A 16950-nucleotide genomic window follows, 5' to 3' on the forward strand; every position below is an offset into this window, starting at 1 on the left:
CATAGAATTTTCTTGAAAATAATCTCGTTATGTTTCTCACACCCAAATTATCGCCGGAGCACTAATCTAACCTAACCGGGACCTTTCCCTGAAAAAAGCGGGATGCCATATCTTAAAAACTAACCATAGAATTTTCTTGAAAATAATCTCATTATGTTTCCCACACCCCAATTCCCGTAGTGTTACTAAACTAATCTAACCTAACCTAACCTAATCTAACCTCACATAACCTAACCTAACTTAACCTAACCTAGGGCATGGCAAAAAAAAAACCGGGGCTGGTGCAATACTAGCATACGTCTCAGGAATTTGCTGCCGGCCGGAATCCGGAGTTTACTTATCTCCAGAAAAATCAAATGATCGTTTCCTCTCCTCGAAACTCTTTTCCACAAATCGTTCCACTGCGGAACAGTGCAACTGAATTGAATTGAATATAGAATTTAGGCCAAAGGCCAAGCACTGGGACTTACGAGGTCATTCAGCGCTGAAACGGAAATTGGCAGTAAAAGGTTTGAAAGGTGCAACAGGAGTAAAACCTTTTGCAGTTGCACTATGAATCAGTTGTTAGAAGAGGGTTGAGGAAGGTAAGATGGAAGAATATGAAAGGAGGCACAGTAAAAGAAACGAAAGGGGTTGCAACTAGAGGCCGAAGGCACGCTGCAAAGAACCTTAAGTAATGCCTACAGTGCACCGCACGAGGTGCACTGACGGCGCTACCCCCCTGCGGGATGTTGTGCAATTGGAATCTCAAAGACTTCAAGCGAAGATGCAGCGCATTCATAGCCTAAAGTAACTCTCCTTGTGTTTTTAATAATTTACTTTTTCTGTCCGCCCTCAGATCTTAAAAACTACTGAGGCTAGAGGGCTACAAATTGGCATGTCGATCATCCACCCTTCAATCATCAAACATACCAAACTGCAGCCCTCTAGCCTCAGTAGTTTTTATTTTACTTAGGGTTAAAGTTAGCCATAATCGTGCTCCTGGCAATGATATAGGATATGCCACCACCAGGCCGTCGTTAAAGTTTCATGGGCCGCGGCTCATACAACATTATACCTAGACCACCAAAAGGTAGCACTATGTTCGGTGGCCTTGATTATACGATGTACAGAAAACTTCATTGCATTTTTAACTTGTTTTATCTTTTATAAATAATACAATCTATTGATATAATTGTGGATTTTTAATATACATTCTGAATAACGTTACAAGGGGCAAAATTTCTTGCTTAACAGCTTAATAATTAATATAATTATATATAGTCCAGTAACGAAAGCTTCCAGTATTTCAAACAACCAACAAGATTCCAGGCTCAAAGTAACTATGTAATCGCATTCCAGCCGAAAGTGATAAAGACTCCCCAAAAAAAAAAACTCCTTATCTAAATACGAGAGAAGAAGAAGAAGAAGAAGAAGAAGAAGAAGAAGAAGAAGAAGAAGAAGAAGAAGAAGAAGATGACGTTGGAGGCAAGTGGCTTAAGGAAATGACATTTCCCTTATTTTATTTCTTTTCCCGTCCTCTTCAAAACCCTCGCCCAAAAGAAATATAAAATCTAATTCAGATTTTGGGGAACTTGAAATACCCACGCGAGGCCTTGGTCGAGTTGGGTAGGGAAGGTGGGGGGAGGGTTTTAGGGGCATGGGGACCTAGGGTAGGGGAGGGGCCTTCTGCCAACGAAAAGGTGGAGTATTATCCTTTTTTTCCATCCACTGGGGGGCCTCCCCCGGGGGCGAGGAAAAGGTGGAGCAATGTTATCCTTTTTCCACCAGCCCCTCAATTCAATAAGACGCAGTCTGGGCGACAATTTGGTAATGGGGCTTTAACTCTTTTTCTTCTTCTTCTTCCCTCCAAACAGAATCTTCGCCTCCTCCTCCTCCTCCTCCTTCTTCTTTTTCTCCTTCTTCTTCTTCTTGCCAAACAGAGCCTCATCCTCCTCCTCCTCTTCTTCTTCTTCTTCTTCTTCTAAAGAGAATACATCTGTTCCTCCAAGCATGCAACTATCACCTTGCCTGTTGTCCTTCACACAGACATTCTGTCTAGTATCCCAGGAGACGAATATAGGAAGAATACACGAACTTCGACGTTACTTAGCCAAACTCTTCGTAAAGGAAACCCTTCGTACAATTGACTCCGGGGGGGAGAGGTCCGTCAAAGTTCAGGATCAAAGACGAAGGCCACAGGTTTCCGGAAGTTTGGAGAATTCATAGTTGACTACATAGCTCTGGTCTACTATGCTTATTGATGAGCAATATTTAAGTTTACAAAGTTTGATCAAAAAGGAGCGTAAGTAAATGTCTTGTCAATGGGTACATATTTCTTGCAATAATAATAATAATAATAATAATAATAATAATAATAATAATAATATAATAATAATAATAATAATAATAATAATAATAATAATAATAATAATAATAATAAGCTAATTGATTTCTGTCTAGAAATCTGTTTTGATTGACAAATCCGCTGCTCTTGTCTAGAAATCTGATGTTTTGATTTACAAAGCCACTGATTTCCTCTAGAAATCAGTTTTTAAATCTAGAAAGCAAACGCTGCCTGTATCACCAGCGCCTAGGAAAATTCTCCAGTGAAAGATGAATGAGTCTCATTTGAGAATGAGGCACATTCAATCATTCAAACGGGCTCTTAGCTAAGTGCGTGAGAGCGTATCTTGAATAAAAGATCAGTGACAACCGTTTGCCAGCCAATTTGCAGGCAATCCATAACGGTTGCTAGTAAACACGTAAAAAAAAAAAAAAAAAACTGCGTGTCCTACGAATGCTTGGGATTGATTAGTGAATGTATTTGTGAAAGTTAGAAAGTAAATTTTTAGCGGTAAACAATGTTGCCCTTGTGATTAAGCTAAACTCTACAGTGGTTTGTCAAAACTAATTGTTAGTTCAGTCTCACTATTAAATTATTGTTATTATTATTATTATTATTATTATTATTATTATTATTATTATTATTATTATTTATTTATTTTTTTTTGTTAATTTTTTTTTTGTCTATTACAGTTATCCTATTCGACGGAGTGGTTTTAACATTGTGGGGTTCCGGGCTGCAACCTACCTCATTATTATTATGTGTGTTATTATTATTATTATTATTATTATTATTATTATTATCATTATTATTATTATTATTATTATTCAGAAGATGAACCCTATTCGTATAGAACAAGCCTATAAACAATAAATTCAATAATTAATGAATGAATATATAAAAATATAAATAAATGATTGCAATTACGCGGAGAATTGTTTTAAGAATAAACGACCTCTGGAACTGAGACGTTCGACGGTTATAAAAGAAACCGCGGTATTCATAAAGGAAATCCCATTCCACCTAAAATCTAATTCCTCCTGCTTCTCATTCCAGAAGTTTTGAGAGAAGCTGAATGTCATTTTAGAATTACTTACGGAAGAGTTGTCACCGAAGGATGAAAAAAAAAAGCCTGAAAAAGACTGAGTCTTCACAAAAGTCAAGGTCATTCCAGGAATAGGGGATGGTAAAAATTAACACAGGTACAGATACGATTTGACAACTGTTATAATTTTCTTTACTATTATTATTATTATTATTATTATTATTATTATTATTATTATTATTATTATTCAGAAGATGAACCCTATTCGTATGGAACAAGCCCACCACAGGGGCCACTGACTTGAAATTCAAGCTTCCAAAAAATATTATTATTATATTATTCAGAAGATAAACCCTACTCATATGGAACAAGCCCACAACAGGGGCCACTGATTTGAAATTCAAGCTTCCAAAGAATATTATGGTGCTCATTTGGAAGGAGTAACAGAAGGCAATGGGAAATACAAAATGAAAGAAAACATCACTTATTAAAAAAATAATAAACACATGAATAAATAAGTGAAAATGTAAATGAATTACTAAAATACAAGGAGAATCTATTAGGGTAGAAATGAGTTGCATCTTCGCTTGAACTATTCCACAGCCCAGCAGTTTGACGAATACTGACAAAAAATAATATAATCTTTGATACGATAAATCTTGTTTTCAGAGTAGGCCTAATTCTTCCAAATTGGTTGAAAGAATCTTCTTTCTTGCACGCACAAACCCGCAGCCTTCCGAGCGCGCACGCGCGCGCGTGAGCGCGGCCAGAACCGTCTGCCAATACGAACCCAACCAGCCACCACCGAAGGATATGAAGAATGCGAAGGATATGAAGGATATGACCCAGCAGATCAAACGCCGTCAGCCCCAGCGCCGAAAAGGTCCTTCTTCTTCAGTGATCCAGTCATATAGGAAACATCAAAAGGACTCGGAAGGCCAGGAACGAAAAATGGTCCAGGGTTCACAAAAGACTTCGGCAGTCCAAATAAGGGGGATATGTATATATATCTATCTCTCGCTGTGTCTCTCTCTCTCTTTGTTTCTCGAGGACAAGGAGTTAGATAGACGGACGTGCGAATGGTTTAACTAACTTTTTTGCTTTCTCATTTTTCCGGCTCGAAGTGTAATCGACTGAGCAGAGTGGGTTCACTGCTCGGCATCAGACGAGAGCTGGAATACAGAGTACCTCTTCTGATAATGAAAGTGATGATGATGATGATGGTGAGGTTATTATTATTATTATTGTGTATTATTATTCAGAAGATGAACAAAATTCATATAGGACAAGCCCACCAAAGGGGCCGTTGACTTAAAATTCAGGCTTCCAAAGAATATTATTATTATTATTATTATTATTATTATTATTATTATTATTATTCAGAAGATGAACAATATTCATATGGAACAAGCCCACCGTAGGAACCACTGACTTGAAATTCAAGCTTCCAGAGATATGGTGTTCATTCGAATAATAATAATAATAATAATAATAATAATAATAATAATAATAATAATAATAATAATAATAATAATAATAATAATAATAATATTAATAGTGTTGATGAGAGGCTGAATCCATCTATACACTGAGTAAAATGTTAAAATCAAAATTTTTTCGCCAAAATTCATAGTAATTTCTCGTTTACCAAAATAATTATATATATATATATATATATATATATATATATATATATATATATATACATATACATATACATACATATAAATATATAAGTATATAAATATATAAATATATCAATATCTCCTTGAAAGGTTCACAGTATTTTACAGAACTTTTAAATCTATCTAAGCGAATAATAAGAAACACATGCTTAAAAACACAAGCACCTGTAGACATGTGTCAGACAGGGCGTACCTGACAACACATGTATATGGAGCATCCAGGAAGAGAGAGAGAGAGAGAGAGAGAGAGAGAGAGAGAGAGAGAGAGAGAGAGAGATATCGATTTGTTGACTAAGTTATTGAGTTCCGTTGGAAGGCAACAGAGACGAGGAGGAGGAGGAGGAGGAGGAGGAGGAGGAGGAGGGGAGGAGGAGGAGGGAGGAGGAGGAGGAGGAGGAGGAGGAGGAGGAAGGACTGGCGGGGCCTTGCCCTCCTATCTAATGGGAAAAGATCTCATACAGGAGTATCCGGAGAGAAACTTTATCAAGGACGAATCATTATGGCCACGAGGCACAAATAAAAAAAAAAAAAAGTAATTTACAACAACAGAATGTTTTATAGGACTTTTTTCCTCAGGCTTTCGTGAAGTCTGAGCTGATGTCAATTGAGGCGTTCTGTTTTGATAATTATTTATAATGGTTATAGTGGTTAATTGGTCAAATTTACACGGGGTAATGTTTATTGACAATCAGAAAACTGCCCGGTTGTCTCAGTGTCCTTTTTTAAAATGGTTTATGCGTAGGTAATCAAATGTAGCACACTCACACACATGTATGTATAAGCATTATATATACATATATATGTATATATATGTTAATACATATACATGTATATATATATATATATATATATATATATATATATATATATATATATATATATATATATATATATATATATATATATATATATACATGTGTGTGTGTGTAATTCATTTCCAGTCAATCATATAATGAATGACTGTCCTTCCTTCTATTCAAGAGTACCCTATCTTCATCCTACCAAGCACTTCAACATAATGAATTCAAAGAACCATCATTCATTATTCATCTCGCTAGATTATTGACAAACCAATTTGACAAAGAATCTAAAGAAACCATAAAAAAAAAAAAAATCCACCAGTGTAACAAACAACATCAAACAAACGCACAAACAAAAGCACCAACTGACTCGCCCATTGTAAACCACACACAGAATAGAATAGAATCTAGAATTCAGGCCTCGGCCAAGCATTGGGACCCAAGAGGTCATTCAGCGCCGAAAGGAAAATTGACAGTGAGAAGGTTTGAAAGGTGTAGCGGGAGGAAAACTTCGCAGCTGCACTATGCAACAATTGTTAGAGAGGATGGAACGTCAGATGGAAGAAAGAGAATACGAACGGAGGTACAATAAAATGAACGAAAGAGGTTGGAGCCAAGGACCCTTCACTGACGTCTGGTGAAGAGTTTACGAAGGAGGAAGGTCCCTAATCAAACCGAGCTTGAATTCTTTTTTATTTAAATGATTTCTCTCGTTACCGACCAAGCAGGGATGAGAGGCTGAGGTGATCTTGACTGAGAGATGGAAATTAGCTTTGATAACATGTACTTTTAAAATTATTATTATTATTATTATTATTATTATTATTATTATTATTATTATTATTTCAGCATGAAAAGTCGACTTGTAAGTCAAGTTATATATAGTTTGTATAATGCCCAGATTATTTCTTGATGACATTTACTTTTAACATTATTATTATTAGGATCAAGCCACAAAGGACCATTTAGCCTCATATACAATATATATATATATATATATATATATATATAATATATATATATATATATATATGCCATTTATATATATATATATATATACATATATATATATATATATATATATATATATATATATATATATATATATATATATATATATATATATATATATATATATATATATAAAACCATAAATCATACGACATTTTCAAACCATATTCTGCCTTTCTCGGAAATGATTTCACCTACACAAAATAAAATAAAAAATTATTCCCATTCACAAAAAAATGAAAATACATTTTAAGGAACGAGGTGCCGTTGCAACGCATCAAATAAACAAGTAAAAAAAGTGTTCCGAAGTTCTTCGGCGCGATCGAGTTTTCTGTACACGTATAATCAAGGTCACCGAAATTAGATCTATCTTTCGGTGGTCTCGGTATAATGTTGGATGAGCCGCGGCCCATGAAACTTTAACCACGGGCCGGTGGTGGCATGGCCTATATCGTTGTCAGATGCACGAGTTATGGCTAACTTGACCTTTAATAAAATGAAATTACCGAGGCTAGAGGGCTGCAATTTGATATGGTTGATGACTGGAGGGTGGATGATCAACATACCAATTTGCAGCCCTCTAGCCTCAGTACTTTTCAAGATCTGAGGGCGGACAGGAAAAAAGTGCGGACAGAAAAAAGTGCGGGCGAACAGACAAAGCCGGCACAATAGTTTTCTTGTCAGAAAACTAAAAATATATTCTGAATCAAAATAACAATTTTTTAATAATTATAACATATATCCAAGCACCTACAACCAGTTTAGGAACTGGAAAAGTTTTCCAGGAAAAAAGCGACTGATTCCATTTTCCCTCTCGAAAACTATAAATACCGTTTTTGTGCGAATGTGATTTAGTGAGTGGAATCCGCTTATTTGTTTATTGTCCGTCAAAGGAAAAGCGGATTCCTTCGTGCCTCGTGATTCAGCCGCTTTCTGGACCGCCAGTTGCGTGTCTTTATTTATTTTGTCGTTAATGGACTGGTACAGACGTGCCCTGTTTGTGCTGAGCATGTTAGGGATTATATTTATATATATGTATGTGTATGTATATATATATATATATGTATATGTATATGCATTTATATATGTGTATATATAATATATATATATATGTATATATATATAAATATATTATATATATATGTATATATATATTATATATGTATGTATGTATGTATGTATGTATGTGTGTGCACACACTACCCATACCATACTATAAAAATCTACCATAAAAATCTCTATTTTCCCGAACTGCCTTGACAAAAGTGACCGCCCTGTTATCGAATATCACCTAGGAAGCAAATAATGTCCCGCATTTAGCATTTAGCCCCGTGGCATTTTCTGGGACACTTCGAGATGTAGTGGTTAGTGTCGTGGAATGCCACTCAGATGTCGCGGGTTCGCGCCTGCCCCGGGGACCAGTTACTGTTGCAGTGTGAGGTCTGCAGTGGGAGATTGAAACCAACTTTCTTTGGAGGCTTGAATTTCAAGTCAATAGGTTTCATATATTGGTATAATAATAATAATAATAATAATAATAATAATAATAATAATAATAATAATCCTCATTATTCCAGTATATCCTTCGAAAAAGACTGCGCATAACTTCAACAGCCCCAAAAGAATCCTAAACTCCTCTCCTGAACCGAGGAAGAAGAAGAAGAAGAAGAAGAAGAATATTCCTATCCACTTTCTCGGAAGTTTCTCAGAGATTTCTGGAGATTTTATTTCCGAATATTTCTTTTAACTGTTTTGAAACTCTTCATTAAAAATGAGATAATAGGATTCTCGTGTTCGCGGTTTGTCGCTGAGTTCTCAAAAAACAAGTAAAAAATGCGCCGAAGTTTCTTCGGCGCAATCGAGTTTTCTGTATAGCGCATAACGCTGTATGAAAGTCTCAGCCGCGGCTCATGAAACTCTCTGCCGCGGCCTATGAAACTCTCAGCCACGGGCCAGGTGGTTGCCTCAACCACGGCCCATGAAACTCTCAGCCGTGGCCCATGAAACTCTCAGCCGCGGCCCATGGGACTCTCAGCCGTGGCCAATGAAACTCTCTGCCGCGGCCCATGAAACTCTCAGTCACGGCCCATGAAACTCTCAGCAACGGCCCATGAAACTCTCAGCCGCTGCCCATGAAACTCTCAGCCACTGCCCATGAAACTCTCAGCCGCGGCCAATGAAACTCTCTGTCGCGGCCCATGAAACTCTCAGTCGCGGCCCATGAAACTCTCAGCCGTGGCCTGTGTTGTTGACACCAAAAGCGGTGCCAGACGCACGAGCATGGCTAACTTTAACCTTAAATAAAATAAAAACTACTGAGGCTAGAGGGCTGCAATTTGGTATGTTTGATGACTGGAGGGTGGATGATCAACATACCAATTTGCAGCCCTCTAGCCTCGGTAGTTTTCAAGATCTGAGGGCGGACAGAAAAAGTGCGGACGGACAGACAAAATATAGCCACCTCGATAATAGTTTTCTTTTACAGAAAACCAAAAAGTTAATGTAATCACACCAATATCTTTCCAACAACCTAAAAGACTATTTCGGGTTTTATTGGAGAGACCAAATGAAAGTCCCGCATTGACTCGGTATATATAAACTTTCTTATTCTCGTCTGTCATTTACTCAAAAGGTCAGCGCCTGTAGAGAGAGAGAGAGAGAGAGAGAGAGAGAGAGAGAGAGAGAGAGAGAGAGAGAGAGAGAATATTTCGTAGGCTAAAAATATCACGGATGTACGGTTTCCTAAAGTCTTCCTCTCTCTCTCTCTCTTTCTCTCTCTCTCTCTCTCTCTCTCTCTCTCTCTCTCTCTCTCTCTCTCTCTCTCTCTCTCCTTGGCTTTCGTCTTCGTCCCTGAGTTATAACCCAACCCACTAACTCCTCAGAACTGTCTCGTATATTAACCAAACGATTCAACGGTTCAGATCGTCGAAGACAGAACCTAATCTTCTTCTTCTTCTTCTTCTCCCTTTTGAAGAATTAACTTTCGTATAAAGAGAAACTCTGTCATGAAATTAAAACGCTGTATGTGGTCTGTTTAATTTGTTGGGTAGATCGTATTTCGAGTTATAAAACTTACGCAAAAGATTTAGTTAGATATATCGGAGCAGATACGGTTAAGCTATGCTATAGGAGTTTAAGAAGTCTGATAAAAAGTAAAATCTGGCCATGTGGAGAAACATAAAGAAACAAAAAAAAAAAAAAAACGTAAAAATGCGCCGACGTTTCTTCGGCGCAATCGAGTTCCGTACGCCGTAATCAGGGCATCCGAAAAATAGATCTATCTTTCCAGTGTATAAAGCTCTCTGAGCCCATGAAACTTTAACCACAGCCCGGTGGTGGCCTGTCTTATATCGTTGCCAGACGCACGTTTATGACTAATTTAAACAAATAAAATAAAAACCGATGCTAGAGGGCTGCACGGTATGTTTGATGATTGGAAGGGTGGATGATCAACATGCCAATTTGCGCCCTCTGCCTTAAGTAGTTTTTAAGATCTGAGGGCGGACAGAAAAAGTGCGGACGGACAAAGCCGGCGCAATGATTGTCTTTTACAGAAAGCTACAAAGTATCTGTGGACCATTTCTGTAGGTTGAATGGCCGATCCTTTAGCCAGCATATGGGAAAGATGATTTTGATACGACACAAGAAAATGTATAAATAATGACTGACATAAAATTTATATTAAAAAAAAAACAATGACATTGACTCTGAAATAAGAATTATGAAAAAAATATTTTGCAATCGCCTTGCAAAAGCAATTGCTTTCTCGTACTAGCAATATTGCTCTCAAAGCAAATATGGTTGAAAGTTTTTTATGAATGCGTGAGGACATATAAATTGCAATTGACAAACACAAAATAAAAAAAGTTGATATTGACTCTGATATAAGATTTATAAAGAATCCATTAAACACTCATCTAGCTCGAGCAATTGCTCTCTCGGACAAGCAATATTGCTCTCATGAAAATATGGTAGAAGGTTTGAACGTATTTGGGAGATATGATTGCAATAAAAGAATTATTAAACAGAGATTTGTCTACAAACTGAAGAAGATCAGGGATTGAGTTTTTGGGCCAATAAAGTATCTTTCCTTTCCTCTCTCTCTTTCTCTCTCTCTCTCTCTCTCTCTCTCTCTCTCTCTGAGAGATTTAATAAGAAGAAGAACAGGGACTGAGCTCTTAGTGCAATAAGCCATCTTTTTTTTACTCTCCCTCAAGATATTCTATATCAAATCTTGCCTTATCATGAGGCCAAATAAATGAATAAACAACGCTTCTGCTCTCTCTCTCTCTCTCTCTCTCTCTCTCTGAGAGATTCTATTATTCTATTTCAAATCTTATCATGAGAACAAATGGATGAATAAGCAAAGCTTCTGCTCTCTCTCTCTCTCTCTCTCTCTCTCTCTCTCTCTCTCTCTCTCTCTCTGAGAGACTTAAACTTCGGAAATCCTGTCTCCTATTTAATTCCAAGGTCTCCACAAGACAGCATTATTGTCTTACTGTCTTTTTTCTGTCCATAAAAATCAAAACTCACGTCAGCTCAAAAAACTTTGGAATAGTGTTCACGTATGAGGGAGTTTTTTTGTTTTAATTTTTTGAGTCCTGGCTTTGATTTGGATTTAAATTTGTGTTGTGATGATGATGATGATGATGGTTATTATTATTATTATTATTATTATTATTATTATTATTATTATATTATTATTATTAGAAGATGAACCTATTATTCAGAAGATGAACCACTTGAACATATGAACAATACCACCATTATTAATTCAACATTGGCAAAATATTATTATTATTATTATTATTATTATTATTATTATTATTATTATTATCATCTTATTATTATCTTCTGCAATTTTTTTAGAATAAACACCATATTCTTTGGAGCTTGAATTTCAAGTCAATGGCTACTTGCTCATATGAATAGGTTCGAGATACTATATGTTATATATATATATATATATATATATATATATATATATATATATATATATATACACATATATATATTATATATACATACAGAGATATATAGAGAGATATATATATATATATATATATATATATAATATACATACAGAGAGAGAGAGAGAGAGAGAGAGGAAAGAAGAGAAGAGAGAGAGAGAGAGAAGAGAGAGAGCCTCAGAACTTGGCATCTATTTACTATTAAAGAGAACAGATTTCTCCCGTATTGATTTGTGAGCGAGTTGATAACTTTGTCTATCCTCCATCAATCTTTCAGGAGGCGAGGGAACGCCAGGCAAAATAATCGATCAATCTACGGTTTTGCAGCTTCGTATACAGAAAGTATCACAGTGTCAACGCGGATTATTGTTGTATCTTTGTTTCGAGTGATTGTAGGCTAAGGACGAGATTGTGAATGAGATGAAATATTTAACAGTCGTATGTATATAATATATATGAATATATATGTGTATATATATATATATATATATATATATATATATATATATATATATATATATATATATTATATTTATTTATCAAAACACTAAACAATATCAGCCACAGTTATCAGCAATAAAATGATAAAACAAAACGTCAAATAGTTTCAGGATTGGAATTCTAACCTTTCATTCAGACATCGCAGAATGCATATAAAAAAACACACACACAAACACACACACACACACACTCACAAGCACACCGGAAGGCAATGAAAGCTATTGGAAAGCAATCTATTCACTACTGGGACCACTTTAAAGAAAAATAAATCATTCTCGATGCGTCCCATGCGGGAATCCAGCCTTTGGACCCCTGCCGTAAGCGTGAAAGACACTTTGTTTACAAATAAACAAGTAAACTTACGACAGTTGTAAATAACGTACAAAATAAATCGTCGGGTGAAATGGTGTTCACTGAATTACGCTGAAAATGTTAAAGGATCTGAGAATTAGCATTTAGTGAACTGTGTTTGAAATGTTAGAATCTGAGAATTAGCATTAACAAAATAAATCGTATTGATTGAATTATACTGAAAATATTAGAATCTGAGAATGATCATGAACAAAATAAATCGTGATGGGAAATGATTTTTATTGAATGATTTTGACAGCATTAAGATCTGAGATTTAACATAAAATAAATCGTGATGGGGAACGATATTTATTGAATTAGGCTGAAAATATTAGGATCTGAGAATTATCATTAACAAAATAAATCGTGAAAGGAAATAATATTAACTGAATTTTGCTTAAAATATTAGGATCTGAGAATTAGCAGTGACAAAATAAATAGCGAAAGGAAATATTACCTTAATTATGCTTAAAATATTAGGATCTGAGAATTAGCATTAACAAAATAAATCTTGAAAGGAAATAATATTACCTTTATTATGCTTAAAATATTAGGGTCTGAGAATTAGCATCAACAAAATAAATCTTGAAAGGAAATGATATTAACTGATTTTTTGCTGAAAATATCAGGATCTGAAAACGAGCACTGAGGAACATGTTCAACTGAAAAAGAATATATCTCAGCGGAATATCAAAGACAAAGGAATGTTTACAAATAGTCTTCTTTGTATTTGACGTGGGAAAGAGGGATCTTTGGCCTACAGTCTTGTAAGTGGCTAGGTACATAGATTTTTGTATTTTTTTTTTATGTCAAGGTGAAAATGATATTCAAATTACACTTCAGCATAGAACGTAAATGTAGCTTATCAGCTAATTAATGTTTTAAATCGTAAATCTTTGGTTCTATACTCGGAATTACAATATTGCAAATCTTAATATTATATTGAACGTTATAAGTAAAAATCTGACTCTCAATGTCCCAAAATGGATAAGTCTTGCAATGATAGAAAATGCGCCGAGTTCTTCTGGCGCAATCGACTTTTCTGTACAGCCGCTACTGCGTATAATCAAGGCCACCGAAAATAGATCTATCTTTCTGTGGTCTCGGTAAAATGCTGTGCGAGCCGCGGCCCGTGAAACTTTAACCACTGGCCGGTGGTGGCCTATCCTATATCGTTGCCAGACGCACGATCAAGGTTAAATTTAACCTTAAATAAAATAAAAACTACTGAGGCTAGAGGGCTGCAGTTTGGTATTTTTGGTGATTGGAGGGTGGATGATCAACATACCAGTTTGCAGCCCTCTAGCCTCAGTAGTTTTTAAGATCTGAGGGCGGATAGAAAAATTGCGGACAGAATAAAGTGCGGACGGACAGACAAAGCCGGCGCAACAGTTTTCTTTTACAGAAAACTAAAACTATTCAACCGGCTTAATAATGACATGAAGCCCTTTACTTTGCATATACGTATCAAAATAAGATCAAAAGACTGAGAAACATCACTCGAATTTAGTCAAAGACACGAATCATAACCAAACCTTTCGTCAGTTCTGAGAACTTTTAATACGTTCAATTCTCAATTCATAAACTAAGACACCGCGCAACCAACAAGAAAAACATTGTGAAGGACAATTTTGATTCACTTTACACTTTTGACAGATTGCGGATGAATAATGGACTGTTATTCACTTGAGAAGCATCGTCCCCACCACCCACCCACCCCGCCAAAACACGAATTATACAAACGTGACCGATTTTAGATAAAAGCCAACTCTCTGTGGTCCTTGACTTCTTGCTAGAAGCTGCCGGAACTCGGAGTGGCTGGACAGAAAATACCCTAAAAATATCTCGGGGTGAATGGTGAGGGTGCGTCCTTTGGACGTTAAATAAAACATTACATTTCTTCAGTGAAAGATAAGAGCGTTTGGGAATGGTAATGTGTCTGAATTAGAAGATGTGCCAATTAGAACCTCAAAAGTTCAAGCGAAGATTCGACGCATTATTACCCTAAGACAATTCGCATTTGTATTTTAATCATTTATTTATATTTTTGTCTAATTGTATATCAGTTTATTTGTTTGTTCTTTTTTATTATAGCTGCTTTCTTCTTTCTTTATTTCCTGTTATCTTCTGTTACTTCTTTCAAATGAAAAACATATTCTTTGGAAGCTTGAATTCCAAGTCATTGGCCCCTGTAGGTTTGTTCCAGATGAATAGGGTATATCTTCTGAATAATAATAATAATAATAATAATAATAATAATAATAATAATAATAATAATAATAATAATAATAATAATAATAATAATAAAATAATAAATGAGTCATTAATAATAATAATAATGATAATAATAATAAATCTGATTCATTAATACTAATAATAATAATAATAATAATAATAATAAATCTGACTCATTAATAATAATAATAATAATAATAATAATAATAATAATAATAATAATAATAATAAACCTGATTCATTAATTATAATAATAATAATAATAATAATAGAATTAATAAAACTGAGTCATTAATAATAATAACAACAATAATAATAATAATAATAATAATAATAATAATAATAATAATAATAATAATAATAATAATGTCATATTTTGCATATGCACTCTTCAAAAGCAAGGAGAATCCATATAAGTACAATATTACGAAATGTTATTGACCTCTCGTCCTTGCCATTATCAAAAATTTATTTTCGTCCCTCCGCTGTTGCACATTCCGCCAACGAGTCACTCGGCCATATTGGATTACGTCATCGAAGTTAGCCACTAAATCTGTTGGACCGCAAGACGCCAACTGGATTATCTTAAATCGTTCGCTGTTGCTTCTCAGTTGTGATAAAAAAAAAAAAAGTAAAAATTGCGCCGAAGTTTCTTCGGCGCTATCGAGTTTTCTGTACAGCCGCTACAGCGTATAATCAAGGCCACCGAAAATAGATCTATCTTTCAGTGGTCTCGGTATAATGCTGTCTCAGCCGTGCAACGTATAATGCTGTATGAAACTTTCAGCCACGGTCCGGTGGTGGCCTCAGCCACGTCCCATGAAACTCAGCCACGGTCCGGTGGTGGCTTGTGTTGTTGTAGCTACAGCGGTGCCAGAAGTACGATTATGGTTAACTTTAACCTTAAATAAAATAAAAACTACTGAGGCTAGGGGGCTGCAATTTAGCATGTTTGATGACTGGAGGGTGGATGATCAACATACCAATTTGCAGCCCTCTAGCCTCAGCAGTTTTTAAGACCTGAGGGCGGGCAGAAAAAGCTACCTCAATAGTTTTCTTTGACAGAAAACTATAAATGACTCTTTTTAAAAAAACTGGCCATAAATACATACTCAGATATACCATGATTAAAATTCACCAGTCTATAATTGTGTTAATTCACTCCAAATTTGATCTCCATCTAATTAACATATTACTAATTGTAGCGGGAGCTATCTAACATAACACCCCGTAGGGGGGGGTGGTTAGTGCTTTCAGTGCACCTCACGCAGCGCACTGCAGGCATTACCTAAGGTTCTTTGCGGCGTCCCTTAGGCCCCCTAGCTGCTACCCCTTTCGTTCCTCTTACTGTACCTCCGTTCATATTCTCTTTTTTTTCATCTCACTTTCGTTAATGCAAGTGAGAGGTTTTCCTCCTGTTACACCTTTCAAACCTTTTTATTCCTCTCAATATTCCTTTCACCGCTGATTGACCTAAATTTGATATTCCATTCCCATCTAACTAATAATTAGACGAAGGAAAATAATTACACTTAAATAGTTGAAATGATTCGTGATAAAAGAATGTAGCCTCATATAGTTCCTCGTAGCACGAGTTGGTAGAGTTCTCGGCTAGCACTCTGCTAGGCCCGAGCCCGAGTCTCCGGCCGGCCAATGAAGAATTGGAGGAATTTATTTCTGGTGATAGAAATTCATTTCTCGGTATCATGTGGTTCGGATTCCACAATAAGCTGTAGGTCCCGTTGCTAGGTAACCAATTGGTTCTTAACCACGTAAAATAAGTCTAATCCTTAGGCCCAGCCCTAGGAGAGCTGTTGATCAGTTCAGTGGTCTGGTTAAACTAAGGTATACTTAACTTTTTCACACATTCAGCACTAACCAAAATATTTCACTATATGTTATTTCATATCCGTGAATTATACTGAAAAAAAATTCGCCATTAGCGAATTATTTTACATAAATAATCACTGGCTCCGTATCATGATCAGTTACTGCTGCAGTGTGGAGTCTGCGGTGGAAGGTTAAA

General features: G+C 35.8%; 1 protein-coding gene across 1 annotated transcript; it reads right to left on the reverse strand.

Annotated features, from left to right (window-relative positions):
- Nucleotides 1–1820: 1820 nt before the first annotated feature.
- LOC136842147 (uncharacterized) lies at nt 1821–6234 on the reverse strand. Its single transcript, XM_067109506.1, has 3 exons — nt 6223–6234; nt 5378–5493; nt 1821–2037 (listed from the first exon to the last, which is right to left on the reverse strand). Exons 1-3 carry the CDS (start codon nt 6232–6234, stop codon nt 1821–1823), a joined length of 345 nt encoding a protein of 114 aa, XP_066965607.1.
- Between the last annotated feature and the right edge of the window lie 10716 nt (nt 6235–16950).

Source organism: Macrobrachium rosenbergii, chromosome 9 (genome assembly GCF_040412425.1).
Source record: "Macrobrachium rosenbergii isolate ZJJX-2024 chromosome 9, ASM4041242v1, whole genome shotgun sequence".
NCBI classification, from domain to species: Eukaryota; Metazoa; Arthropoda; class Malacostraca; order Decapoda; family Palaemonidae; genus Macrobrachium; species Macrobrachium rosenbergii.

Bases quoted from the DNA above. Each gene is read 5' to 3' on its own strand.
- LOC136842147 (XM_067109506.1), bottom strand. The intron at 2,038-5,377 runs GTTGCCTTCCAA...CTGGGATACTAG, and splicing joins TCCTCCTCCTCCTCGTCTCT to ACAGAATGTCTGTGTGAAGG.